General features: G+C 49.5%; 9 protein-coding genes across 9 annotated transcripts; 2 read left to right on the top strand and 7 right to left on the bottom strand.

Moving 5' to 3' along the window:
• Positions 1 to 4,256: 4,256 nt before the first annotated feature.
• J7337_001247 (uncharacterized protein) lies at positions 4,257 to 6,443 on the bottom strand (the record flags this gene model as incomplete). The annotated part of the gene is made up of 1 exon (XM_044818990.1): positions 4,257 to 6,443. The coding sequence occupies one exon, from the start codon at positions 6,441 to 6,443 to the stop codon at positions 4,257 to 4,259; it is 2,187 nt and encodes a 728-aa protein (XP_044686692.1).
• A 940-nt stretch (positions 6,444 to 7,383) lies between these two features.
• Positions 7,384 to 8,578, bottom strand: J7337_001246 (uncharacterized protein; the record flags this gene model as incomplete). Its single annotated transcript, XM_044818989.1, has 3 exons — positions 7,384 to 7,993; positions 8,044 to 8,303; positions 8,357 to 8,578. The coding sequence occupies 3 exons, from the start codon at positions 8,576 to 8,578 to the stop codon at positions 7,384 to 7,386; spliced, it is 1,092 nt and encodes a 363-aa protein (XP_044686691.1).
• Positions 8,579 to 11,341: 2,763 nt separating this feature from the next.
• J7337_001245 (uncharacterized protein) lies at positions 11,342 to 14,847 on the top strand (the record flags this gene model as incomplete). Its single annotated transcript, XM_044818988.1, has 8 exons — positions 11,342 to 11,469; positions 11,500 to 11,570; positions 11,627 to 11,744; positions 11,799 to 11,895; positions 12,043 to 12,634; positions 12,687 to 13,146; positions 13,205 to 14,449; positions 14,502 to 14,847. 8 exons carry the CDS (start codon positions 11,342 to 11,344, stop codon positions 14,845 to 14,847), a joined length of 3,057 nt encoding a protein of 1,018 aa, XP_044686690.1.
• A 682-nt stretch (positions 14,848 to 15,529) lies between these two features.
• On the bottom strand, positions 15,530 to 16,574 carry ATP5 (ATP synthase F0 subcomplex subunit OSCP atp5; the record flags this gene model as incomplete). Its single annotated transcript, XM_044818987.1, has 4 exons — positions 15,530 to 15,643; positions 15,697 to 15,789; positions 15,940 to 16,251; positions 16,413 to 16,574. The coding sequence occupies 4 exons, from the start codon at positions 16,572 to 16,574 to the stop codon at positions 15,530 to 15,532; spliced, it is 681 nt and encodes a 226-aa protein (XP_044686689.1).
• Positions 16,575 to 17,076: 502 nt separating this feature from the next.
• Positions 17,077 to 18,004, bottom strand: MOB11 (Maintenance of ploidy protein mob1; the record flags this gene model as incomplete). The annotated part of the gene is made up of 4 exons (XM_044818986.1): positions 17,077 to 17,318; positions 17,371 to 17,504; positions 17,552 to 17,645; positions 17,701 to 18,004. 4 exons carry the CDS (start codon positions 18,002 to 18,004, stop codon positions 17,077 to 17,079), a joined length of 774 nt encoding a protein of 257 aa, XP_044686688.1.
• Positions 18,005 to 18,659: 655 nt separating this feature from the next.
• On the bottom strand, positions 18,660 to 20,478 carry J7337_001242 (uncharacterized protein; the record flags this gene model as incomplete). The annotated part of the gene is made up of 4 exons (XM_044818985.1): positions 18,660 to 18,878; positions 18,901 to 20,220; positions 20,273 to 20,374; positions 20,425 to 20,478. The coding sequence occupies 4 exons, from the start codon at positions 20,476 to 20,478 to the stop codon at positions 18,660 to 18,662; spliced, it is 1,695 nt and encodes a 564-aa protein (XP_044686687.1).
• A 913-nt stretch (positions 20,479 to 21,391) lies between these two features.
• J7337_001241 (uncharacterized protein) lies at positions 21,392 to 22,057 on the bottom strand (the record flags this gene model as incomplete). The annotated part of the gene is made up of 2 exons (XM_044818984.1): positions 21,392 to 21,659; positions 21,888 to 22,057. The coding sequence occupies 2 exons, from the start codon at positions 22,055 to 22,057 to the stop codon at positions 21,392 to 21,394; spliced, it is 438 nt and encodes a 145-aa protein (XP_044686686.1).
• An 837-nt stretch (positions 22,058 to 22,894) lies between these two features.
• Positions 22,895 to 23,811, top strand: J7337_001240 (uncharacterized protein; the record flags this gene model as incomplete). The annotated part of the gene is made up of 3 exons (XM_044818983.1): positions 22,895 to 23,140; positions 23,192 to 23,395; positions 23,452 to 23,811. The coding sequence occupies 3 exons, from the start codon at positions 22,895 to 22,897 to the stop codon at positions 23,809 to 23,811; spliced, it is 810 nt and encodes a 269-aa protein (XP_044686685.1).
• A 1,229-nt stretch (positions 23,812 to 25,040) lies between these two features.
• Positions 25,041 to 25,832, bottom strand: J7337_001239 (uncharacterized protein; the record flags this gene model as incomplete). The annotated part of the gene is made up of 2 exons (XM_044818982.1): positions 25,041 to 25,484; positions 25,542 to 25,832. The coding sequence occupies 2 exons, from the start codon at positions 25,830 to 25,832 to the stop codon at positions 25,041 to 25,043; spliced, it is 735 nt and encodes a 244-aa protein (XP_044686684.1).
• Positions 25,833 to 26,377: the final 545 nt, after the last annotated feature.

Below are 26,377 nucleotides of genomic sequence, written 5' to 3'. Positions count from 1 at the left end.
GTAGGGACGAGATCGCCAACCAAACGGTTGGCAAAAATATCAGGCTCGGGTAAAAAGAATATTCACGAAATAGCAGTGGCGTTCTATGAGCCACCGGATCCGGAGTCTTTGTTGCTATACGGTGCTGTCTGTAGTAGGTATTGTTAAGCTTAGGCCGATAGAGGGCGGCGAGAAGCGATGACGAAATGGTTTGCGATACTCGGAGAGAATGATGACCAAGAGATAAGATCTAAAGGTCAGAGGATACTTTCTTATCGTCAAAATAATCTGGAATCATAAAGGAAGAAACAGAGCGACTCGCGCATCAGGGCTCGGGGGCTTGGGGATAGTTATAAACGAACGAACGACTCCACGAGGCAACTCCATGAAGTTTAGTCTAGTACAACGACCATTTATTATGACTAGGACTAGGACAAGGAATGGGTAATGGAACTAGGGACGGGACCTCAATGGGGACCTCATGACGGGGACCGGAGGGTCCAAACGCCAGGGAAAGGGATCCAAGACCCAAGACCGAGACGAGACAAGCAGGACAAGGAAGGGAAAAGGCAAGATTCAAGGCGAACCCCGAACGATGAGCAACAGTAAGTCAGGAAAAGAGGCTAAGGAGCGGCGCCACTGGGGCCAGTCCAGGGACGCTTGTGTTGGTGTTTGGCACCTCATACTCATGCACGGGGCATTTGTTTAGCTCGGGATCGCACAATATTGGGTAATAGAAATCAAAGACTGGATGGACTTTTCGGGTCTGGAGACGTCAGGTGAGCATTCGACACGACACCATGGCTTGTCTGTCACAGTCATTCATTACCTGGACTGTCACAGTCACAGTCGACGCCATGTCCATCCATCATGAAATCTCGGTCAGTCAAGGATGAATGTCGCAGCTCACAAAGTATCCATCCATTCTGAAGAGAACCGCCCAATGATGAATTATTAGCGAGTAATGAGATGTCAAAAGCCGTTGCCGCTCAGAGATCTAATGTCCAAACAAAGAAAAGAATTTCGCTGCAGCCGCTAACGCCGGATCGGCCTAAAAGAAAAAAAAGAGGTGTGCCACTCACTCGATTGGACGAAACACGTCGAGATTTGGTAATGAGAACGACCTCGCTGAGAAGCCAAGACTAACAGAAAAAATCAACTCCCCAGCTGCCTTTGCTTGTCCGTCTGCTAATTTTGTCAAACCTCGTCTTGGCAACAACACGTCAAATTGCACATCATCTTGCTGACCATCAGATGTTTCTACAGTGCAGGCAGTCTAGGCAGTCAGTCATGTCCTTGCCTTACCCCAGAATCTTGCATTGCGTCTTCATGTATTCAATTGACGTATGTATATGCTGTACAACTTGCAACATGGAAGACCACGTCACTTATACGAACTTGCACTTATAAACTCTGTGGACAAAGCTCTTCCACCTACCTACCTACCTACCTACCTACCTACCTAATAGTACTCCTCCTCTATGCGAGACAACCTTTTTCCTGAGCCAGCCAGTGGATTCTTACTACAGTTCAACAATAACCAAACGTAACGTAGCAAAACGTAATATAATGACATCCTTCGTCAGCGAATGGACAGCTGCACCTGTAGAGTAATAGAAACAACACGACCCCGCCTTCGTTTCACAGGAATTGCATCAAAAAGCCCCAGATCTCGAAATTAATAAATGACATATTGACAGATTCGCCGAGATCCTCGTGACCTAAAGAATGTCGGCCACGTCGGGAGTCCAGCAACGCGATTCGGCAATGGCCTTTTCTAAGCATCCGTTTCTTCTAGACCCCCCAAGCCAGAAGCCCCAAGAACGGCACCTTTGCGAAAAAGAAAAAAAAGGGGACATTGCTACTATACCTAGTGGACAGTGGCCACTCAGGTCACAAGGGCCGTCTTAAAACAGCAGAGTTTGAGGCGCTGCATAACACCCCTCGGTACGAAAAGAGTATCTTTGCCTCAAGATACCTTACCCGCTTTGCACCGCCGGCTTATTACCACTCCCAATTCTATGTACAACGCCGCACTCATGCTCGAACTACCTCTAGACACAGATCCCGCCAGAGAAGACAAATTTGAGAGAAACTAAAAATGCTAACGATACGTAAAAGAGAGGCATTTCCTTCGAGAACCGGCAAAGATGCCGGTCCCCAGATTTCAGATCCTCTAGAAGAGTTCCTTTCAAGTAAACATTACCCTCTTGGGTGGGCATCGTCGTTACCGGCACCCCGTTTCCTCCGGCCCTAGTCGACGCCAACTGGAGCTTAAACACGCCAGGCCGAGACCGACCACGGAGACGAACACCGACTCCAGCCGCCGAGGGACCAGACATGTCAGCCGGGGTCCTATTTTCAGTGGTAACAACAGGCTAATATTGTACGGTAGTTATTAGTATCTCGAAATATCAACAGCCTTGAACAACCCCCAATTGCTAAGCAGAGACAGCCAAGAAACATACCACGTTCCTGAATCACACTGACCATATGATATGCCATAGTACGACCAGCATCCTGGCAACATGCGATTCAGCTGTTGCACGTGCCTCATGGTGTCCGACCTAGATGAGATTGCTCAGCTCGTCCCCCCCCGGAATATCGTGTAATTAAGCTATATCGGCTGTTTCTCCAGATGACATAGGATAGACACCGCCTCATCAGATATGCACTCCAGACTGAGGCACCTTAATACCTAGGTTGTTGAATGCCAACCAAGATCGCCATCATTCAGAAAAGGAGGTTCACAATACCATCATTGTGCAACACCATTGCAGGTTCTCGGAATCATGTCCGGATTTCGGCACCATCGTCAAGACGTTCCAGATCTGTGTTCGATCACGGATATAATCATCATGAGAGTGTAATAACGTGATCTCCTCTCTGCGCCAGTGGACTCGGAGCGCGGCCGGGACACTTATTTACAGCTTATAAGCGCGGCGTACCCGCAGCCGCACCCCCCAGAGCCTATCACCGAAGGTAAGAGGGCGAAGACGGGAGCAGACAAAAAAAGACACCGGCCATTAAGAGGGACAGATTTACCCCGGATTTTCCTTAACGTCATGACCCGGATCGGCCTGTCACTTTCACTTTCCATCACTCTTCCAACGCGTCACTTGACTCCCACTTTCTCTCTGACAGGTAATAACCAACCAACCCGCTTCCAAATTCCGAACCCCCGGAACCTCCATCTCCGTGTGACATTGTTGAGCTCGAAACCTTTCCAAACACCTTCTCTTCTCTCTTCTCGCCCCTTCTCTCTCCCCTTACTTTCCTTACATAGCCTAGTTCCTTTGCTCCTCAACAAGTTGCAGATCCTAGCTTCGCTACCGCGGACAAGGAGCACTTGCAAGCCTCACAACCACCAGAATAATAGAAGCTCCCCCTTGTCGCCCTCTGCCGTTGGCCAATGCATCAAAGCTACCCCTTGCACTCTGGCGGCTCAGAAAATCAATTACCTAACATTTTGCTCTTAGCGGTCTACATCCTGAACCTCGTGACCATGGCTGGACCACCCTCGAGCCTTGGTGTCAAGCTCGGCTAGGGTGGCTGTGATCTCAACACTGAGCACAACCGACCTAACCACCATCAGCTCCAGCCCAAACATCGTGACATTTCCCCGGACTCCCGCTCTTCTCTTCGCCTCTTCTCATCCGGTCATCACTAACACAATTCAAGCAAGTGCTTTCCATTGGTCAAATCCAACGGTGTATTCATTCCGCCCCAGGCGGGGGCCAATGTAAGTAATGCAATGCAATATACACCCCTCAAACTCCCCCGCATTTTGCCCCTGACTCTCCACCCATATTCGCACCTTCGCCCGCTACACCATAACGCTTTCTATAGAATTGAGAATAACATCTGGGCGCATAGTCCCAGTCCCTATACAGCATCTGCGCTTCCAGATGAGAACTTGATAACATAACCCTTGGTTCAACAAAACCTTCCTCAACCATTTGAGAACACCAGAAACAAGGAACGGGTACTGTATGACCGCGTCCACCGCCATCCCAAGAAACAAAGGAAACGCCATATGTGTCTGTCGTATACATTCGACCGTTCAGTCTATGGGCAGTGCAATTCGCTTTAGAACCAATCGTCGGTTTCAAAATGAGGCCATCGTGACTGGTCCGTGACTCGCGGCACGCAAATGTCGCCTGACCTCTATCGACCATTGGCCTTTTTACCTCCCGCTTTGAGGCGTTCCTTGCAGTCCTCGCAATACCATTTCGCTACAACAAGTTAGCGTTTAGTTCGTCTGATAGTTCAGTCCTCTATTGCAGCAACTTGCCTGTTGATGTTGGTGCGACCTTCAGTCCTACGCACTCCAAATGGAACCATTCGCGAGGACACTCAACAGCATCGCAAGCTACCATCTCACCGTAGGAGACCCCATTACAGTAACAGTATGTTGGCTCATCTGCATCAACATCGCCGTCATCTTCGTCGCCTTGCATGCTGCTGTTCGTATCTTCTTCGGCCAGTTGAGCAGCAACAGCTGCATGAATGGTAGGTACAGCTTTCTTCTGGTTTTTCTTTCCAGTACCAGTTCCGTCATTGTTCCTCGATGAGCGTGCTCGGGGCTGTACTGCTTCTTGGAACGTTGCCAATGCTGGCGTTGATGGTTTACTGGCGCGCCCACTCTTTGTTGTGACTGTGGCCGTCTGTGGAACTGGTGGTAGCGATTCGCTCTTGCGATCATTCTCCTCCGGCTTTTTGGTGTCCTTCTTGCTGCCAGTCGTAGCAGCACTGGTGGTTGCGGCTGTAGTGGTGGTGGAGATGGTGGCAGTGGTGGTAGGAGTAGGTGCCGGTGGCGCTGGCGCGGTTTCTGGTTTCTCGGCTTCTTTCTTAGGATTTTCGATTTTGATCGGTACATTCGTCTCCTTTGGAGTCTTGGCTTCGGCACCGTTACGAAGTGCACTAACCGCTGGAGCTCCAGCGGCTGGTGTGCTAGCTGCATTGCCATTGGGTTTATTAGAAGCCGATGATGTTGGCCTTGCCTTGTTGCTATCCGTGTTAACAGTCTGTATTGAGTTCTGTCGCGAACGAGTCCGAGCCGGGTTTGGAGTAGGAACCGGTACTGGTGATGCGCGAACAGGGGGTAGCTTTGGCTCAGGTAGCTCTGTGATGACGGGCGACGAGTTGACTGAATTGGATAAACCAGTTACGCCGTTTCTGCTACAGTTCACCATGTTAGAACCTGTCTTTAGAGCATCTCCTACAGATTCTGGGATATACCTCTTCTTGGACTGGCCGCTTCCTGAAGGAAGAGCTTTTCTCTTCTTAGGTGCTTCGGGTGCGGGAGTTGCTCTAGGGCTTGTTGTCTTTGCCTTCGGTGCAGCATTTCCAAAAACCGAGCTCATTGCACGCTCTGCTGTCGCCGCAGCACCATTAGTCGTCTTTTCAACTTTGCGTCGCTTCTGTGGCGGGTTGCCGTTGTTAGTCGCAGCCGTAGAAATGCCCAGCCCGACATTGGTAGTTTCCGTTGCTGTCGCTGTCGCTGTCGCTGTTGCTGTCTTCCGCGATTTGGCTGTCTTCTTTGGAGCTTCAGGCTTGTGTTTGCCGTCATGGTCGTCTGCCTCCGAATCGTGGTTATGAGTATTAGAGTGGTTATGATTATTGTTGTGGTTTCTCGAATTCTTCTTTGCTTGTACAGCCTGCTTGCGAGCATCGCTTCTAGCGGCTGCCTCGTCAGCAAGGGCCTGCGCAGCTGCAGATATGGCTGCGGCACCGTCGCGCCGTGTTCGATCGACATGAGAGGCCTTGGAGAAGCGATTTTCGGGATATGCCCAATGTGTGGTGCTTCCCCATTTGGCCTCGTCACTGAATTCGCCTTCTAGGTGAGGCCAGACATCTTCAATCCGAGTGAGCTGGGCTTCGAGTGCTTCGTTGGCTGTCGAGATAACGTGGTTCTTTTCTTCGAGCGAGACAAGCATTTCTTGGATCTTGAGCGCGGTCTGACGAAAAAGGTGACGACGAGGAAGATTGGATGGGTCGAAAACAGCATCCCTGTTCGATTCATCGACTGAAGGTACGCTCTGGGCGCTATTGTTGAATGCAATACCACTTGAGCTATTCTGCGCACTCATAGGCGCCGAACCAGGAGCATTGGCGCTGGATGCCTCGTTGTTCGGACGTGCCTCGGAAAGAGGAGCGTTGGTGGCAGCTTCAACAAGTCGGAAGAGCTGATCTTCGGGGGTGAAAAGTTTGGCATCCACCTCCTTGAGGAGTGTAAAATGCCGAACGAGTTCCTTTGGGAGTGCAGTAATGGCATCAGCAAAGTGTGTAATCGCAGGGAAAATGTCGATGGGTTGCTCGGCACCGCCGATTGAGTCTCTGCCAGCACCACCAGAACGACCCAAGTTCGCGATGCTTCGCGAAGGGTTCGTACGAGTCTGACGGACGGGCTGCGACCGGCGGTGCGACAAGTTCTCCGCCGCGGGCGCCTTGGCCGACTTCATGGTGGAAAACGCGAAAGAGGAGAGAGAGGACTGAGGCGGCTCGGTCGATCACTTCGAGGTTAGACGGCGGGACGAAGCTGGCGGCAGAAAGTTTGATTCAAGAGAGAGCTATGGTGTGGACAGGAAGTAAATAGGCAAGTAACAGTTGGTATCGGCCAGGTAGAAAACAAAAGGCTAGGTCATTTTGCGCTCTGGTGCCATAAGTGGTGAGAAGAATTGTGTATAATGAGGAGGGGAGAAAAGAGAGCACGCGTAGTAGCAGAAACGAAAGCGGGATGGGATATGGATTGGATGGATGGGCTGGCTGTCTGCCTTCCACTCCCATTCGATTTTGGAGAATCACCTAGCGCTGCGAATGCGGCGGCGCCCACTGTACACGCTATAACTCTAGGGAGTACAGAGGCTTACAGGGCCCGACCCGCAGCCCCGGAGAAACCAGCCCCCGATGACGGAGTGCCTTGACGAAAAAAGGCACATGCATCTGAGATCAATGTTGACATTTAACCAGATTAGTCTCCAAGTTGGCAACTACGTCGAATTCAAAGACAATGCTTCTGTCTTCTCCAATCTCAGTTCCATGTTCGAATATAATGCTCAAATCTTTAGCGCCTAAGCAGATATTGATCATGGTCCTAAGCCGCGTGGGGTATCACTATCGATAGCAATTCCGTCATAACCTGACATCCATCGGTGATGAAATATCTGTTTAGTACAAAGAACCAATTTAGAAGCAGTGTAGAACGGACGCAAACAAGCTTATCTTGTATAAACAAAGAAAATGATATTATGAGCGTATCAAAGTCTATCGCTCACTAACCCCAGCAAAACTAACACCAAAATCTTCAAATTCACACGCCTTTCTCAAACCATCCCAAGACAACTTATGATCAAAGCTGTTTGAATTTTCTACAACCAGGGTATCACTGCCACCAGAATCAAATCACGCTGTAACAGAAGAAGGCCGAACCACTGCCTCGTCGCGATCCTTCTGCTTTTGTCTCCATTGCCACTCGAGCAGAATCCAGATAAAGTCCTTGAGGTCGAAGTCAGGCCACAAAGTATCGATGAAGAAGATCTGTGTATCCTGATGGCATTGCCAAAGCATGAAGTCGCTAAGGCGCTCGACTCCGCTGGTTCGAACAAAGATATCTAGGGGCGGGTCGTTTGCAGTGTACATGTGCTTGTCCAGGGTCTCGGCTGTGATTGTTTCGGGGTTCGGTAAGCCCGAAAGGCTAGCAGCGCTGTTCCTTGCGCGTAGGCGAGGAGGAGGGGAGTCGGGTTGCAGTGTAGGCGATGAGGAATCTCCATCGCTGTCCTTCTTGGCATCATCTCCATCTAATGGTTCGACCTCTTCGGGGAGGACATCCGGGATTGTAGGCAGACGCTCGCGACCGTCCAGCTGGCGCGAAAGGATCTTCTGCCGAATTCGAGATGGGGAGAAGGGCGTGCTTCGAGGAGGTGTGGGAGCGAGGAACTCTTGCACTGTTGATTTCACTGCGGATGTGATCTCGGCTCGCGAGGTGTATGGGAAGCAAATGTTCAGAACGGCCCTGGATACGCGTTAGCAATTGGTTCGCTCCTTCGGGTACGATGAACTGACTTGTTGTTATGCTTAGTTCTCGCGACAGCCTTGTCGACCACTTCAAGAACGTCGGGTCGGATCATGTCGCGCTGGCCCAAGACGCGCACACGGGCACCATAACGATCGAGGATATGACCATATTTTGTTAGCTGCTCCAGCTTGATCTTGGCCAGCTCCATCAGACCCTCCACCTCATATTTTGGTCGATTGAAGTTCTCAATACTGAAGGCGTATACAGTCACTACCTTGACTCCGGACTTGTAGCAAATTTCCATGATCTAGATATTACACGTTAGCACGTCGCACAATGGCGGGATTGTGGGTAACATACTCTAGCCAGCGCCTCGAATCCTCGGTGATGACCCTCTACGGTCTCCATTCTATGATTTCGAGCATATCGTCGGTTGCCATCCATCTCAAAAGAAACATGTTGAGGAATAGGGCCTTGCTTGAGGGCGCCAATGAGCAGTTCGCGAAGCTGGCGCACAGCCCATTCTCCGGGCGGAGATTCAACAATTACCCTCCGGAGAAATGATGATATAGCGTCAGACATTGTATTCTTTTTTGTGTCCGAGACTTAGTTTTGAAGAATAATCAAGGAAAGAAAAAGGTGTCGGGTGGAATAGTGAACGTGTTATCGAGTGTCGCTAGCTTAATTCAGATAGATGTATGTAAAACCTAGGCGGTATGAGACGGAATTCGGAATTCGAGAGGAGTTTATGAAAATGTTATAATTGAGAACCAGCTTTAATAATTGATATGGGAAAACGGTCGCCAGATGGCAAATAAACGAAGGTGACGACGAATTGACAAGACAGCCACGAAGCCTATGGTGGCGGAGTAGGCATCTGACGATGGGGATGAGGCTTGTTGAGGCGAGGCGTAGGTTGGCTACGTTTGGAACAGGTTGGCACAAGCTTGGCGATTTTTGAAGCAGGGCAGCTCTTCTGTACCTGGGTGAGCCTTTAGGTGCCACCGGGGATGGTCCTGGTCCAATGACTTCTCTCTCGACACAGGTGGCTTAACGTCATTTTCAGGAACAGGCGCCGTGTCGTTTACAACGGCACAGCTGACTGGGCATGCACGTTTACCACAAGGCTATTGTAATTAACCGTGACCTGAGGCTCAACAAGGATCGGAGTTTTCGGAGACAAGTCATCATGAGTTGCCCCTAGCAGGGGATCATAGGAGATTGTGTTAGTGGATTGTCTACCCTGGAACCTCGAGATTTTGTTCCGAAATTGAGTCCTCTTTCATATGATTGCGGTTGTCTCCCGGGAATAAAGATGGATTCGAGAATCTGTACGGTTATGTCGTAAATATTGATGAGGCTGGAACTGTGGCTTCGAATTTTGTATCCAACAACGCAATATACCTAGGTTCAGGCAGTAGGCGATTTTACTACCCTCAATTTCATCTGGTACTTCTTTCTGTGCCTACCTAGGTAACATACTCACTTACTTAGACACAGGCATTTGTATGCTCCTTTTCACACCTGATATATAACCCGCAGTGGTTACACCTCGACTTCTCGATACAGGGTATTCGGTAACACAAAGCAGCGTGGTGAATGAAACAGATGGAGATTTGAGATTAGACCCAAAGTTGGGTTGCTATGTTTATTTGGAATCCGTCAGTAAGGCGTCCACTTCGAACCCATTCAATTAGTAGTCGGTGAAGTAATATGATAAGTTCATCATCTCAGAGAAAGATCCTTCCCGGAAAGTAGTCATACCAAAAAGGCCCCAACATGTTGATAATATTATCATCAAACCTCTTGATAGTGAATGAAAATCGTCCGTAGTAAAAAATTGACTGCTGTGACATTGTATTAAAGCCCAGCTGACAACAGCCAACAATTAACTATGTTGAGGTCATATATGCTGTCTCAACGTTGTGTTTGTTGTCACTACCTATATGATATGACTCGTATCGATGGCAGGTAACGGATCTCCAACATGCTCGCATCTGCAGCTGGGCGCTGGGCAACACGTATGGAACTATGGGGCACAAGTTTGGAGAAGACAAGGATAAGATGAGAGAATCCTAACCTTCCCCAGCCAAGATTTCCCCAGCTGGGTAAACCGAAAAAACTCCATCCGCATCCTATTGGCAAGGTATCTCTTGATTTTGTGGATTCTATCGATTTCCCTTGACTCGAGTCTACCAAAAATAGGACTTGTCATATTCTGCCTTCAGGAGAGAACATGGTCCAGAACCTTGATTCTGACAACAGCGCTCAACTTTTTCTTTCCTTGCTGGAAATACGTCATTGCCGCATTAAAAAACCTCACGAAGCTTTTTAGCGTTGCGGATTAGGTACTAGTTATGAAACGCCACCATGCAAACGCCATGGCTTCACCGGCATGTAGAAGCTGTCTCTGCAGTGAGCGCTTCATGACTCTCGTATAAGAGAAATTATGTGTAAACATGACAAGAATATTTGTTTCTTGTGTATCATGCAGTGTTTCTCTTGTTGACGGATCATTCTCATATCAGACAGGACCATAGTGCTCTCATCCAACTGTGAGCCCGCCGAGTGATGGCCGATGATGGTGTTCTTGGTGGAGTTGAAGAGCCAGGTCCATGTCTAACCGCCTGTTGCTAACCGTAGAGTTCAATGTCACTCTACTGCAAGAGCTGGCAGGTCTAGTACCAATTCAGAGACAAATACCCATGTTTGGAGAACAGCGGAGGATATGCAGCGGCCGCTGATGCAATCGGTTGGTCAGCGGTCCTCGTTGAACCATGTGCCATGTGCTATCCTTGGGTTAGGTTATCAGGAAAGCCAGGAACAAAAAAAATCAACTTCAACGAGATAGGAGGAAGCCACAATAGAGAGCCTAGAGAGCAAAGACGGCCAAACTAGTCCAAGCCTCAGGCACAACCGAGACTATCATTCTTGATCCTACCCACCATCGTCGATCCCGTGTGTCTTGTCTGTCTCGCTTTCTTGGTACATGCCTAGGGTGTAGGTAAGGTAAGGTAAGGTAGGTAGGTAGACTAAGGACTAACGTTGAGGGAGCTGTTTTTCTTACTCGGTCTCTTTTCTTCTGACCTCTCACCTCCTCTTCCTCTTCGTCCTGTTCTCTTCATCCTCTCCTCACCAGAGGAGACTTACTGTACCTACACTCCTGAAGCTTCTCGCCATCATCCTTCATCCTTTACTTGTTATTCTTCCCCTCTCCGCTTCCCCACACGCTCCAATTGACCTCATCATCCCCCACCAAAGTAAACCGTTGCTACCCCTCGTCGATCGTCGCCCGTGCTTCCCGCCCCTCGTCGAGCTCTCTCTCGTTGAGCTTCATTCTGAGCCATGGTTGTTCATGACGGTCACGAATACCTCACCGAGGAAGAGAGACGCCTCAAGGAGGATCGCGATCGCACCAAGTACTGGAAGAAATGGGGCCCTTATGTTGCTGAGAGACAATGGGCTACAGGCATGTGATTCTGACAGTGGTCAACCAGGACCAGTCATGATGAGCCAATTGCTAACCAACGCAAAGTCCGAGAGGATTACAGCCACGACGGAGACGCCTGGAGCCGTAAGTCACCATTTTCAATGTCGCATCTCATCAGCGGCACTAACGAGCTACGTCAGACTTCCCTCACGACCACGCTCGCTCGCGCGCATTCCGTTGGGGTGAAGACGGTATCGCTGGTGTCTGCGATACACACGGCTACCAAAATATCGGCTTCAGCTTCTGGAACGAGGAAGAGTTAGTTAATTGCCACAGCTGGACAATGAACCACGATTGATAATGAGTCTACAGTGAATTCCTCAAGGAGCGTCTCTTTGGCCTCTCAAATCCCCAGGGCAACCATGGCGAGAGTGTAAAAGAGGCTCACTTCCACGTCGATAACACTCCTGTCAGTCATCCTCGCAATCTCACTTTCACTCAATTGGCCTGCTAACGATTTACTTAGACTGTAATCCGTCCACTTTCCCAAACTCACTCTGAAGCTGACCAGTCATGATAGCACTCGTACATGAAATTCCTTTACAAATATCCACAGAAAAAGTTCCCTTACAAAGATCTGATCGACGAAAACGCTCGACGAGGAAAGGAAGATAAAGAATACCAGATCACCGATACCGGCGTCTTCGACGAGGACAGATACTGGGACATCTTCATTGAGACAGCGAAAGAGACCGATGACCCCGATGAGATCCTCTTCCGAGTTACTGCCTGGAACCGAGGCCCGGACCCTGCGCCTCTCCACATCATTCCCCAGGTTTGGTTCCGCAACACTTGGAGCTGGGGCCGAGAGCCAGAGGAGAGGAAGCCTTCAATTAAATACGTCGACGAGAATGTGGCCAAGTCTAACCACTGGAGCTTGGGTGAGCGACACTTCCTGTGCTCCCCTTCACCCGGCGTTGGTTCCAGCGGCGACGATGTGATGCCCCAATTCATGTTCACCGAGAACGATACCAACTTCAAGGCCCTCTATGACCAAAAGAACAAGCAACCCTATGTCAAGGATGCGTTCCATCGATACATCGTCGACGGAGAGAAGGAGGCCGTTAACCCTGCCAAGACCGGCACAAAATGTGCTGCATGGTTCAACTTTAACGAAGATGGCGGTGTTAACCCTGGCGAATGTGCTGGTAAGCATCATTGATTCCAAGCAACAAAATTTGCAACTAACTCCTGACTCAGTCGTTCGATTCCGCTTTACCAGGAGAGACGACAACTACCTCGACGAGGAAGACTTCGATGATGTTATTGAGACCCGCAAGGAGGAGGCCGATGAGTTCTACTACAGACTCAGCCCTCTTCCCATGGCAGATGATTTGCGCAACATCCAGCGACAAGCTTTCTCCGGCATGATGTGGACTAAGCAACATTATCACTTCATCTGGGATCACTGGGCGAATGGTGATCCTACTATGCCGCCTCCTCCAGCCTCCCGGAAAGACATCAGGAACTCGGCCTGGAAACATATGCACTGCGACGACATTCTATCCATGCCCGACTCATGGGAGTATCCTTTCTTTGCTGCTTGGGATAGTGCCTTTCACTGTATTCCGTTGGCCATGATTGACCCCGACTTTGCCAAGAAGCAGCTTGATTTGTTCACTCGAGAGTGGTACTGTCATCCCAACGGACAGTTGCCGGCGTAAGTGACTTGCTCTGCTTCTTAACCCCTTGAACATCATGTGCTAACATGTCTTCAGATACGAATGGAACTTTGGTGACGTGAATCCCCCAGTTCATGCATGGGCGACTTTCAGAACGTTCAAGATCGAGCGCAAGATGTATGGTCGTCAGGACTTGGACTTCCTAGAGCGCGTATTCCAGAAGCTACTTCTCAACTTCACCTGGTGGGTGAACCGTAAGGATACCGATGGCAAGAACGTATTCGAAGGAGGTTTCTTGGGTCTAGACAACATTGGCTTATTCAACCGTTCAGAGCCTCTGCCCACTGGCGGTGTCCTCGAGCAAGCCGACAGCACTGGATGGATGGCGTTCTACTGTCTTTCTATGCTCAACATTGCTCTTGAGCTGGCCAAGCATCGCCGAATCTACGAGGATATCGCATCCAAGTTCTTCGAGCACTTCATCTTCATTAGTGATGCGATGACCTTCAGAACCGGCCATAAGGACGAAAAGTCCCTATGGAATGAAGAGGATGGCTTCTACTATGATGCCATTTCCTGGGGCGGCCCCTGGATCCAGCAGCTGCCCGTGCGATCGCTTGTGGGCTTGATCCCTCTTTATGCGACCATTACTCTGGAACCAGAGCTGATCAACCGGCTCCCTTCTTTCAAGAAGAGAGTTGACTGGTTCATCGAGAACCGATGCGATCTCGCTGAGAGAAACATGGCCAGTATTCGAAAGCGAGGTAAGGGCAACCGTATTCTGTTGTCCATCGTGAGCAAGGACCGATTGGAGAAAATCCTCAAGCGCATGCTTGACGAGGACGAGTTCTTCAGTGACCACGGTATTCGCTCACTCTCCAAGTTTCACAAGAAGAACCCATTCTCCATGGACGTAAATGGCCAGAAGTTCTGCGTTGGATACGTGCCAGGTGACTCAGATAGTGGTCTGTTTGGCGGCAACAGTAACTGGAGAGGACCTATTTGGCTCTGCGTCAACTTCCTGCTTGTGGAATCCCTGCAACGGTTCTTCCTCTTCTACGGACCAGACTTCCAGGTTGAGTGCCCGACTGGTAGTGGCGATTACATGCACCTGGGCAAGGTATCTGAAGAGATTCAGCACCGTTTGCAGCACCTCTTCGCCCGTACTGATGACGGAAGACGCAGCATCAACGGCGGTGATGATCGTCTTGACTTTGATGAGCACTGGAAGGATTACCTTTGGTTCCACGAATTCTTTGATGGTGATAACGGTCGTGGTCTGGGAGCTACTCACCAGTGTGGATGGACTGGATTGATTGCTCGCATGATTCATGATACTGGGTATGTTTTGTGTGATCTTCTGGTAATGAACAAGCTTGCTAACATTCTATAGCGTCAACTGTCGCCTTCCCCATACGCCTCGCACGCCTTCAATTGCCATGGGCCACTACTTTGATGACATCTTCCATCGGAGCGTCGAGACAGGTGTTCCTCACTCTGGTATGCCTCGCATCAGGCGGTCGTCCACAGCTCGGTCCATCGGTGCCCGCAGTGACTTTGACGATGATACCCACTCTGTGACCAACTCGATCTATCACGATGATCCGGATCGAGCCAGGGAGCGCACTGAAGCCGATGCTCACATGCACAGCTACGTCTCTGAGCAGCTTGAGAGGTACAAAGATGACAAGAAGGATGGCAACTATGAGCATGATGACGAGTTCGAGACCAAAGCATAGGAGACTTGCGCGGTTATTGGGTGAATAGAAAGATTGGTGTTGTCAAGAGGAAGGAGTAGGTAACTGGGCGTTCTCAAAAGTAGGCCTGGCCAATTGTGCCTTGTTCTGGAGTAGCAAGGTATCCTGAGTTTATGGGGCTTAGACATATCATTCAGCAATCCAAGTAGTCATGATACAGTAGAGTTCTTCTTTCGTGTTGTTGTTCTGTGATGAAGCAAGATTCAATGACATCACATTGTAGCAATAGATGAGAAACATGTTCAAGTCACTAAAACCATTTGTTTGATCGGGGTGAAAATTTCGATCATGTGTGCGCTCGGCCTCCTAGTCAGAGAGAATCATTTATCATTGGTTTTTCTTCTTCTTTTTACAACAGACAGACAGACAGACAGACTGAAAGCCATCACGCCGAACAAAGAGAATTCAATTGGGGAACTGCTTTATTGCATGCCCTGTTCACACCCTCCTACACTATTCTTTCCATCGACGCTCTCCCCATTCTTCTTCTTCAGCCCGGGGATACAACAGCAATTGGGCTCGGAGGACTCAAAAAGTAACAGGCGGAAGAGAAGTCCCAGAAGCCGACGGGCAAGCCGCTTAGAGCTAGTTCTGTGTGGTGACGGATCCCATGAGACGAGGCAAGGGAGACACTAAATAGAGTTTGTATACTATGTTGGTGGTTTTACAGAGAGTCCGTGAGGAGCTTGTTCATCTTGGCGATGCGGGAAGAGACGCTGAGGTCGATGGTTCGGTCACCGATCTCAACGACAAGTCCACCAACAATCTCGGGGTTAACCTGGGGGAGGGGGTTAGGAGTTGAGTCGTGGTGATGGTATGGTCTAGACATACCTCGTTGGTGACCTTGAGCTTCTGGCCCTGGCTGACGTAGGCAGACTTGGAGACGGCAGTCTCCAATCGGTTGAGGGTTCGCTTGTCGAGAGCCTAGTGACAACAATGTCAGTCCATTGTCCTTCATGTTCCATGCCATGATATCCATCTGTTCATCCATCCTTGTCGTATGCCCAGTATCGATATGCTGTGACGTAGCTTCCCACTTCCAACCCATGTCGATTGATATATCCCCAAACGTACCTGAGCGCTGGTAACAGTGAGCTCAACCTCACCGCGGGCGGCAGAGATGATGGAGGAGAACTTCTCAACAACACCGGGGATAAGTCCAAGTCGGTTGTTCTCGGCGAGGGTGGCGAGGAAGTTCTTGACGGTCTCGTCCTTGGTGTTGATCTGCTTCTCGAGCTCCTGGACGATGGCCTTCTTGTCGGCCGCGGTGAGGGTAGGGGCGGACAGGACGGCGGCGAGCTTGGGGTCCTTCTCGATAAGAGCGCCGAGTCTGTTCAGGGCATCGGCAGCGGCGTCGATGCTCGAGGTCTTGACGGCGGCAGTGTACTAAATTGACGCAAAAGAAAAAATTGCGTGTCAGCGACGACGCGATTCCAATTGAGGTTTCTGTGCCATGACGAGGGGAGTGCAATTGGCCTACGAAGCCAATTGACAAATGAAAGATTCGAGGTACGGTGCTTTCTTCATTGTAGGTGGTGCATTATTACCAGAGCAGTAGCATATGTGCCATCAACGCCGAAGACGGAAATCGGGGGCTTGACTTCGGTCGAGGCAGCGGCAGCGAAGGATCGGACGGGGGCGGCTCGGAGGGCGAGGGCTCGCTGAGGAGCGGCGACTCGGGCGGCGCGGAGAACCTGTCGCGAGAACATGACGGCGGCTGCTTTGACGAGGACGAGGACGAGGACGAGGGAGATGAAAAGAAGGGTGTGATGGTTGAATGTTCGGCTTCAATTCACTTGGAGGTTGTTGCTAGCCTGGGGTCTCGGCAATTTTCGGGCGCTGGATGCCTTACGTCCGTTCCAGGCATCCACTTTCTGATTACATAACTCAATATCAAATATTAAATACCTTAAATGTAGTTATCAGACATTTGCAACTCTTGGCTCTTGAGTTTCTATCAGAGAAGGTCAATCAGTTCATGGAATACTAAAAGAAATCTTAGTGATTCCTCCGGACTCATTCTTGTTAATGCACATGCAAGCTACTATAGTGCGGAACCCCAATGGCGCAGAGGCTAACAACCTGCTCCCTATCAACCATGATCATACAGCCAAACAGCTTCTTACACTCTAGAAACTTTCCTCAAACGCCCAAAACTCCCAATTGCTAAGTGTCAGTACTTGTACCAGTTCTTTCACCCTCAAACTTCTCCTAGTCGCTCTTGAGCATGCTGTCCACCAGATCACCAAGGGGACCCCAGTAATCTCTACCACTCGCCAGGCCGTGCTCATCAACAAACAGCACATACTGCTTGAAGCTCGTGTTGAGGTGCGGCTCGAGTCCGAGCTCACGAATCACGGGGTAGTGGTGGCAGTAGATGTGTGCATATACACGGTACATGCGTTTGAAGATCTGGCGAACCAGCGCTGGGAATGATTTGGGGAAGGGTACGCCTGGTGACTATCAGTGCAAGTTCCCAGGACTACGGAACAATCCAATGCCTACCGATCTTGCTGGGCAAGACTTGTTCGTTGTCAATATTCGCCTGCACCCATGACATGAGCTGCTCAATGTATGCTGGTGCAGGCATCTTGGTTGGACGCTTGTAGTTCTCATTGTCTTGCCACAAATACTCGAACCTAGTCCAGTTAGTTTCTGAGTTGTCCTTGGCTTAGGGGAATCTTACTCATCAGTAGCCTTCATCTCAGGGCATGACTGTGGTGAGCAGAACTCGGTAATGGCACCATAGAGAAGGTTGATCTGGTTATAGAAGTCCACCACTGAGCCATCAAATTAGCCAAGCCCACTCACAAAGGTCAATTTTTGCAAACTCACTGTTGACAGCTAACCACTCGTTCTCATCCTCGCCTTCCGGAAGCTTGACAACCTTGCGCAAACTGCCACCGCCAAGCGTCACCTCAGCATATTGTCGCAACTGATAACTGGCCGAGCCGCCCTTGCCCACGCGCGGGCGGAACTGGTTTCTCGTCCGCTGGTTACTATTCACCAGAGTTCCCGGGTTAGCAAGTGTCAACTCATCTACAAACATCAGAGGTTCTCCCGACAGGGAGACGGGTATAATGGTCGTTTCCAACTGCTGCATCGTCAAGAGCGACTTCGGGTTCAAGTATCGAAACATGCTGGCGGTGTGCGGCGACGAACACGGGGACTCCATGGCTAAGGTGTTTGGGAATAATGTAGAGAGACTAACACGGTAGTTAAGAAGGCTTGAGCCATTGTGAGCGGCGATTTCGACGACGTCTCAAAGGTCGAGTCGCGATGCTATTGCATTCCAGTGGTTAGCGGGGCAATCAATCATGGGTTATAGTGAGGGGAGACAAACAAGGCTGGGTAATATGAGGCAGATACCTCTAATCTTTCTGGTGAATAATTAGATGCGATATTGCAGAATCGTAAAACTGCTAGGATGGTGCTTTGTGTATTGTTTTGGTAAGGGGTTGCGGCTGAACCTTATTGCTGAGGGTGATAGGGCAAAGGTGCAATAGGTAAGGTTGAGTTGTACGTTATCGATGGCGTAGGACAGTTGCACTGTTTACTCTATTTCCTGATTGGTTTGGTTGCTACGGAGCCTGGTCATCCCACAAACCCCACCCTTCATTCGCCTACCAGGTAGGTATAGGTATTGTAAGCTTGATGCCAGTGCCAGTCTACTAAGCCCGTGCATTTGACGATTGAATTTCACAGCTCTTCAAACTGTGATTATTATGGCTTCTTTTGTTACGGCTTTTCAGAAAGACGGGAAAGTCAAAAAACATCCGAATAAAGATTGAATCCTATGAAATAGATGCCGAAGGTAGCCTGTGCTTTAATATTGTGATTGTGTACACCAATTCATCCATATAAACTTCAATTCCGTCACCATCTTCCTCCACGGCCTCTCCCTTGCCCTCTTCCTCGTCCCCTGCCGCCTCTACCTCCTCCACGACCTCTGCCACCACCAGAGAATCGTTGGTCAGTTTTGGGTGGTCCCTGTGCTTTCCTCTGTCGCCTCTCTGTATCTGTGGCATCCCATACATTTGCAAGCCCCATCAGTTTACAGAAAGCCGCCGTCTGGGGGCTGGTGTACTCTTCTGGCTGGTCGTTAACAATCTCAGGAGAGCCTGGTACGTAAGGCGGTGCTGTGATCTCGAAGTTGTAAGGAACATCTAGCTTTTCACTCCTGACAATATTTTCCTCGACCCATTCTCTCTCTTTTTCGATGAGGGGCAGATAATGCCCTTCTCCAAGATCAGGAGGCGTCTGTACGCTCCGGTCACCTACAATCAAGGAGTCATGGAAAACGCGAGTGATTGCGAGCCATTCTGGATCGTATTGCAACCTCCAGCGAGGTGATTCTTTGGACGGGGGGTACTCAGAGCTCGTCTCCGGCTTGAAAGGTTGAATCTCGCACAGTTGTAAGTAGTGTCTATGTCCTTCGCACTTGTCCAAGGCAAGGAATCGAACCTCTTTGTTCGTGATCTCAGGAGGTACTGGTTGGCCTGGTGTTTTCTTTGGTTGAGGGCGAGCAAACGATGCTGGAAGCTGCGCCCTTAGCTCATCCGACACTTCATTTGACGCCTCTGGAGCCTCTTTTTCCTCAGCCTCGCTCTTTTTGACTTCTGCAACAGGTTCAGCCTTCGAACCCTCGTCATCATCGTCATCCATATCCAAGTCTATTTCGTCAGGGTTGGCATCGGTAGCTGGGGCAGGAGCAGGAGCAGGAACGAGAATTTCCTTGCTCTCTTGGGCCACAGGTTCGGCGTCTTTGTATACCTTGACCGCAGCGAACTTGACGTGCATGTGGGCTGAGAACCAATAAGGAGGTCGTAAGCGGTCCATGACATACTCTGCTGCCACGTTTCCAAGGGTACCATCTATGGACTCCTTTTTGAAGAAAGGTTTCTTTTTAAAGAGTTCTGCATGGTCCCCATGCCACTCAACTGCACGTGGCCAGTCGTGGCTGAGACCGACGTCCACCTGGGTCCGTACTTGAAGCATTTTCCGGACGTCGAATTCTCGGATATGGTACCACGACTTGACGTCGTCACCGCTGAATGGAAGCCTCTCGTGATGAGGCTTTCGATAGTCAAACCCCTTCCAGATGCCAGACAGTCCAGCGATTCGTAGTGGGCCGAAGCGCAAGATATTGGCAGCACCCATATAGTAGATATTGGGTGCCACCCAGCCTCCATAATAAAGCTCCCAGAGATGTGAACTTGCTTCGTGGTTTCCAGCAATGAATATTGTTAGATAGGGTGCTTTTTGTTCACCAGAGTAGTACTTGGGAAAATCTCCTAGGCGTCGGTACTTGACAGGGCAAGACATGATGCTCAAATCTGCAGCATTTCGTACGGACTAAGACGCGGCGTGAGCAAACAAACGGGAACGGCACCAAGGCTGCAAATACCTGAAAATCGCCTCCAATGATGAGAATATCGACGCCATCCCACCCACGTTGCTTACAAGACTCTTCTACTGAGGCGTAGATTGCATCCAACGTGCCATGGCCCTTGGGTTGTTAATGTCATCACGATTTCTCTATTGTTATAGAGAACTCACACATCCTTCTACTGCAACTCGGACGCCCTGCGTCTCGAATGTGTTTGCAGCCATTTTTCGCGGTGACGTGAAATTGTAGTTGAAGTTGGAAAGTTGAGGCTGAGTGGGTTCACAAACAGAAGCTGGTTTCCTTAATGGGCAAACAACTGCTTACAGCGACAGCACCAAGCAATGGATCATTGCGTCCCACGCTTTCCTGCCTATAAAACAATGACTCAGATACTGAAATGAGACAAAGCTTTATATCACATAAGCTTAAGCCCACATAGTTTTTCTTCTTCTTTCCTATTAGAGGCATGGCAGCGCTACCAATTGGTCTTGGGTCTCCACCATGCTGAGATGTAGCAGAAGAGCCACCAAGCACAAGGATACCCAGTCTCTTGATCTGAGTACATGAATTAAGGTCGAGTCTTTGCTTAGGGCAGTGACCATTGAGCGGTAATGCTCAATTATGAGTCAACAGATCCTTGTGTTCCATACCCACTCATCAGATCAAGTGAGTATTATGCGTGTACTAACTACGTTCCCTTGCCTTCTTGTGGGATTGCTACGAGAGTGCAAGGAATACACTGAATATTGATGACATACATTGAAAAACCTCACTGAAAAACAGATTTAAAATCAAGAAATGTTGCCCTTCAGAAAAAGCGAAAGCTCAATGCGTCAACTGAGTCACGCAGAGTGAGAGGGTTACTTCAATCTTCCATCTCTAATAGACGTTCGACCCACGGAGGAGTGAAGAGAAGAACGCATATGCTGAAATGGTGACAAGTCACGGTTGGGCAGCTTGGCATCGGAATCAAGAAACTAGATCTGGTCTGGTTCGACATGTGTCAATCGTCTCTGGTGTAGGTCCATTACCATTATTCGCAAGAACAGAAATAAACTGTAGGATCTCAAGAGAGCCGCACAAGACCGACTGAACCTTACCAGAGCAACTCCAAAACGCCGTCATTAAATCCTGCAATTAGAGTGTAATTTTCATGCCCATATCTGAATCGATCTCGTAGCTTCTCACTTCATGCCCATATTTGCCCTGGATGAGATTAGTATCGAAGAAATCGGTTGTAGCAATGCATTGCTGGGCTGCATACTGGTCCAAGCCCAGGTAATCTGCCGCGGCCAGCAGTTCGAGGCAGAGCTCGACCGGGATCTCCATGTCGGGAACATCCTCGCTGTTACGATAGCGGTACCAGTAGTGGAAGTATTCGACAACCTTATCAAGGACCATGGCGCTGTTGATAGAATCATCATCAGCGTCTAGCTCTTCCAGGGTTGAAATGGTTCAGCAGAGACAAGGCACGACCGGAATTGGTTTGCGCGTGGTCAGGTCAAGTGTAGTGAGTAGTCATGTAGCCCAACTGAGAGATCTCGGTTGTTCTGTCTGGAAAGCATGATGAAATGTCATCAATCCACGGAGCAGGCCATCTGGAGAAGATGGCAAGTCGATGATGTTAACCTACCTCATCTCTTGGAAGACACAACGGGCCTCTTTAGCTTCGGCGAACTGACTTCTCACGTCGAGCATGCCCTTGATGATTGGACTGACAAGAGCAGCATCGCGTAGAACGACAAACTCGAAGCCATCGCCAGAAACGAGGGTGATGTATTTGCTGGGTGTCTTCCAGTCCATGGCTGGATGTCTTTTGCTGCCTTGTTGACGACAAGTTTACAAAAGAAAAGAAAAGACGAAAGAAAGGAAGAAGGGGAGGAGACGAGAATTTGTTGAGAGGGGAGGAAGAAATAGGCAGAGACTGAATGGATACGGAGCAAACACGCGCTAGCTTTGGTACCTAGGTAGCAGAACTGGCTGGACCTTGTCGTGAACAAAGATGGAAGCGAGAGAGTGAGTGACCTTGGCTGGGAAATTTTCTCGTGAGCATCCACGTGCACGGACCAATCATCTCCGTCATTTTCAGCTCCGATGCATGATTGAAGTAAGGTAACCCCCCGGATAAAGATAGCAGTTGCCCCGTCAACATGTTTACTCGGGTAACTTGGTGGTGCAACAAAGCCACACTTGAGACTTGACTCCCCATAGTCCTTCCACTCTTTGGTCTTGAAGCGACTAAGTTTAAACTTGCAGCAAACAAACAACTCAAAAACCGAGTCAACACAGGCAAAGGAGTCTCTATCAGACAAGAAATCATCTTTCAAAGGATCCCTCTTAGCCTCAAACATCTCAACTCGACTCTATTAGGCTCTCAATCGTCTTCCTCTTGGTCTTTATCTCGTCCTCGCCCTCCTCCTCCACATCACTCATCTCCCCCGTTTGCTCCATCGCATTAAACGCTCGATTGCTTTGTCTCTCTTCCACCCCGCACCATCGCGAGCACTATACAGCCGAACATTCTTCATTCCTCAGAAGCGCATTCTTAAGGCGATCTCTACCAGAAGGCCAAGCAATCCTCTAAAAGACTCGCGCTTGAGCCTGCACTCCCGACCCTGCAGCACAGCCTTGCGCCCAAGCATGGCATCGTCGCATCAGTATCGTACTTCGTACTTTGACACCAACGAGCAGATCCGACGTCAACAGCGCACGCGCTCCAGTGAGGGTACCGTCAGCACCACTATGAGCTCGTCGACGGGCCGCGAGTCGGCAGCGACTCACGTCACAGAAGCGCCCACCTTTTCCAAGAAGATTGTTGTCGTCGGTGATGGTGGTTGCGGCAAGACCTGCTTGCTCATTAGCTACAGCCAAGGTTACTTCCCAGAGGTAAGCAGCCCTCTCTAGCTACTCCCAGCGTACCGACACTGACAATCCTAGAAATATGTGCCTACTGTTTTTGAGAACTACATCACCTATCCTATCCACTCAGCCACCGGTAAGACTGTGGAACTTGCATTGTGGGATACAGCCGGCCAAGAGGAATATGACCGTCTCCGACCGCTCTCATACCCTGAGACCGACTTGATCTTTGTATGCTTTGCTATCGACTGTCCGAACTCGCTAGACAACGTCCTCGATAAGGTACGATTAGATCTTTTCCCTTCTCAGCGCATCTCGTACTAATCACTTTTCTATAGTGGTACCCCGAGGTTCTACACTTCTGCCCATACACTCCTCTTGTTCTTGTGGGTCTCAAGTCAGATCTTCGCTACAAGAAGACTTGCATTGATATGCTCAAGACGCAAGGTCTTACTCCAGTCACCACGGAGCAAGGTATGACCGTTGCCAAGAAGATGAACGCGCAGTACATGGAGTGCAGTAGCAAGGAAATGTCAGGCGTCGACGAGATTTTTGAGCAGGCTATCAACACTGTCGTCGCTAACGACCGGAAAACCATCGAGGCGGCAGCAGCCTCGGGTTCTTCCAAGGAGAGCAAGTCATCAACACCTGGGGTGGGACAGATTAAGAGGAAGAAGAGAAGGTGTCCAATCCTCTAAAGGCGCTCACGGCCAGAGATGGATGAAAGATTGTTTTCTTGGATTGGGGAACTTTTCTATTCATCATTGTCTTGCAAAGCCTCCCTTGTCATCTTCTCCTGGGGAGGGGAGGCCAGGAGGGCCACATGAAGAAAAAGCAGCTCGATGGGCCAGCATTAAAGAGTTGTAATGACCATCGCATGAACATTGTTTCTTATAACGATTCACATTTACGTTATTTCTTTACCTTCATTGCTGTTTTAACACTGATAAGGAACTCACTCGTGGTAGGTAAACAGGCCCAGAGAGAGGACATCGCAGGCGTTCACCTACACAAGAGATGTATCTCGGAGGGATAGGGGGACATAGCTCGGTATCGAAAGTATGGCATGGCATGGGAGGAAGCGCGCACATTTGTATTTGCTTCATTTATTATCTGAAAGTGATTTATGAGATAGGGGGGCAACTAGAGTTGCAGGCTGTTTTTTTATATGTATCCTACCGTTGCCACCGGGCAAGTTGAGGTGCCGGGTGTTTTGATGGCCTTCCTTTTGTTAGTGTTTTGGCGTGCGGTTGTACTGAGTTTGATAGGATTGCTGGAATCAAAGTTTACAACTAAATGAGTCCCTTGCCTCGGCTGTGACGTATGTTATAGATAAGTCCTGTGATAGATTTGCAAGTCATCAGTTCAGTGAACAAACAATGAGTTATACTTTCGATTGCAAACTTCGGTTTGTGAACCCTGATAAAAAAATCTTCGCCACAACGGCACCGGTGCGATTAACAGTCAGTTCATGATTTTGACTTTCCTTTGTTTATTTAGCCATTCCATGACCACATTGTGACTATCTTATCTTTTGCACAGGCCAGCTTCACACGCTTCGTCATCATCATCATCATCATAGCTGGGTTGCCAGCTTAGGTACCAATTCATTTTTATCTCTGGACATTATGGATCATGACCTGGAAAGACCCTCTTAGGTCGACTATACCGCCCAGTTGCCCCCACTGTTATACATGTACGTCTTGTTATTTATGTACAAATGTCCCAGCTCTTTTAAAACTTTTCTCCTGTCCAAGCATCTGTAACCATCATACAAGTTGAAAAAAAATGACCATCATGAGGGGAGCATTATACATAGAGCCAACGCCAACCGATATAACCTCGTCTAAAAATACACGCAAGATGCGATTGAGCGTGGAGATGTCATCAAAGCACACATCTCCGTCATTATGGAAGAACGACATGCTTATTTGTTCTTGACAACACCGACCTTGGCGGCGCGCAGCACCCGGCCGTTAAGCTTGAAGCCCTTCTGTTGAACGAAGAAAACAGTGCCGTCCTCCTTATCAGGCTGGGGAGTCATAAAAGTGGCCTCCTGCTCGTTGGGGTTGAATTTCTCGCCCTCGGGATTGAGTCGCTCGAGGCCGTGCTTCTTAAGGGTATTCATGAGGATATCTTCGGTCATCTTGAGACCCTCATACAGGTTGGCGAGATCCTCGAGGCCCTCAGGTCGGTCTGGGGCATTGAGCTTATCCTTGGGAACCATTCCAAGGGCGCGGTCGAGGTTATCGACGCTGTCGACGAGATCCTTGGCGAATTTTTGGATGGCAAAATCTTTAGCGGCCTTGACCTCACGTGTGGTGCGCTCCTGGAGGTTGCGGAAATCGGCGACGGTGCGCATACACTTATCCTGCAAGAGCGTCAGTCAGTTGTCCCATGTCAAATTGTACATTTAGTTGTCACAAACCTTCCAGTCCTTGACCTCGTTCTCCTTGGCTGCAAGCTCCTTCTTGAGCTCAGCGAGAGGATCGTTCTCTTTCTCACCCTCAGCGGGCTTTTCCTCGGCTTTGGCCTCCTCAGCAGGCTTGGTCTCAGTCTCCTTAGCGTCACTGTACCATCTCGACACGGCAGGCTTAACGGATCTGAGAGCAAAGGCGGGCGCGGCCTGAAATTGCGACTGAATAAAAGGTCGGGGGACGGCGACCTTGGGAGCAGCTCGCAGAGCGCGGGATGAGGTAGCAATGGCCTGTCGGAACATTGTGAGGGTATTGAGGAATTGTATTATAGAATTTGGTAGGAACAAAGTAAATGACGAGGATGACGAGGAAGACTCGACGGAGATAGGCTGATGCACTTAAGTAAGTGTACAGTGGCTGTGGTGGGTAGGTAAGGTAGGTATCAGGAAGTTTGGAAGCTCCGAGTTAGGACTGAAATTTTAGCTGTCGGCATGATTGATTCGCTTCGAATTTAGAAGGGTCGCGCCGGCTTCTCTTCCGGGGACGGGAAGCTTCCATTCGGCGGCGGGCAATAGCAGGGCAGCCAGGGCAAGGGCCATTGGATCAGATGCATGCCTAAGGTACCCTGGAAGCACTCACTGTATGTGCGGATCAACAAAAGCCCGTCACTGCATCATTGATCCAATTGCTGTCCTGGGCTGTTTCCTCATGAGGCTGTAGGGTCCACTCTTTTACTGGCCTACGTCGTGCTCTGGCAACCTGGAGGCTAAGGTTAGGTTAGGTAGCTGTTCACTATGGTATTGCTTCGACATTCATACCTCTAACCACACAACTTCAAGATCCAATA

Source organism: Fusarium musae, chromosome 1, assembly GCF_019915245.1.
Source record: "Fusarium musae strain F31 chromosome 1, whole genome shotgun sequence".
NCBI classification, from domain to species: domain Eukaryota; kingdom Fungi; phylum Ascomycota; class Sordariomycetes; order Hypocreales; family Nectriaceae; genus Fusarium; species Fusarium musae.
Note: the sequence above shows the minus strand (reverse complement) of the source record. Positions and strands in the feature narration are given on the sequence as shown.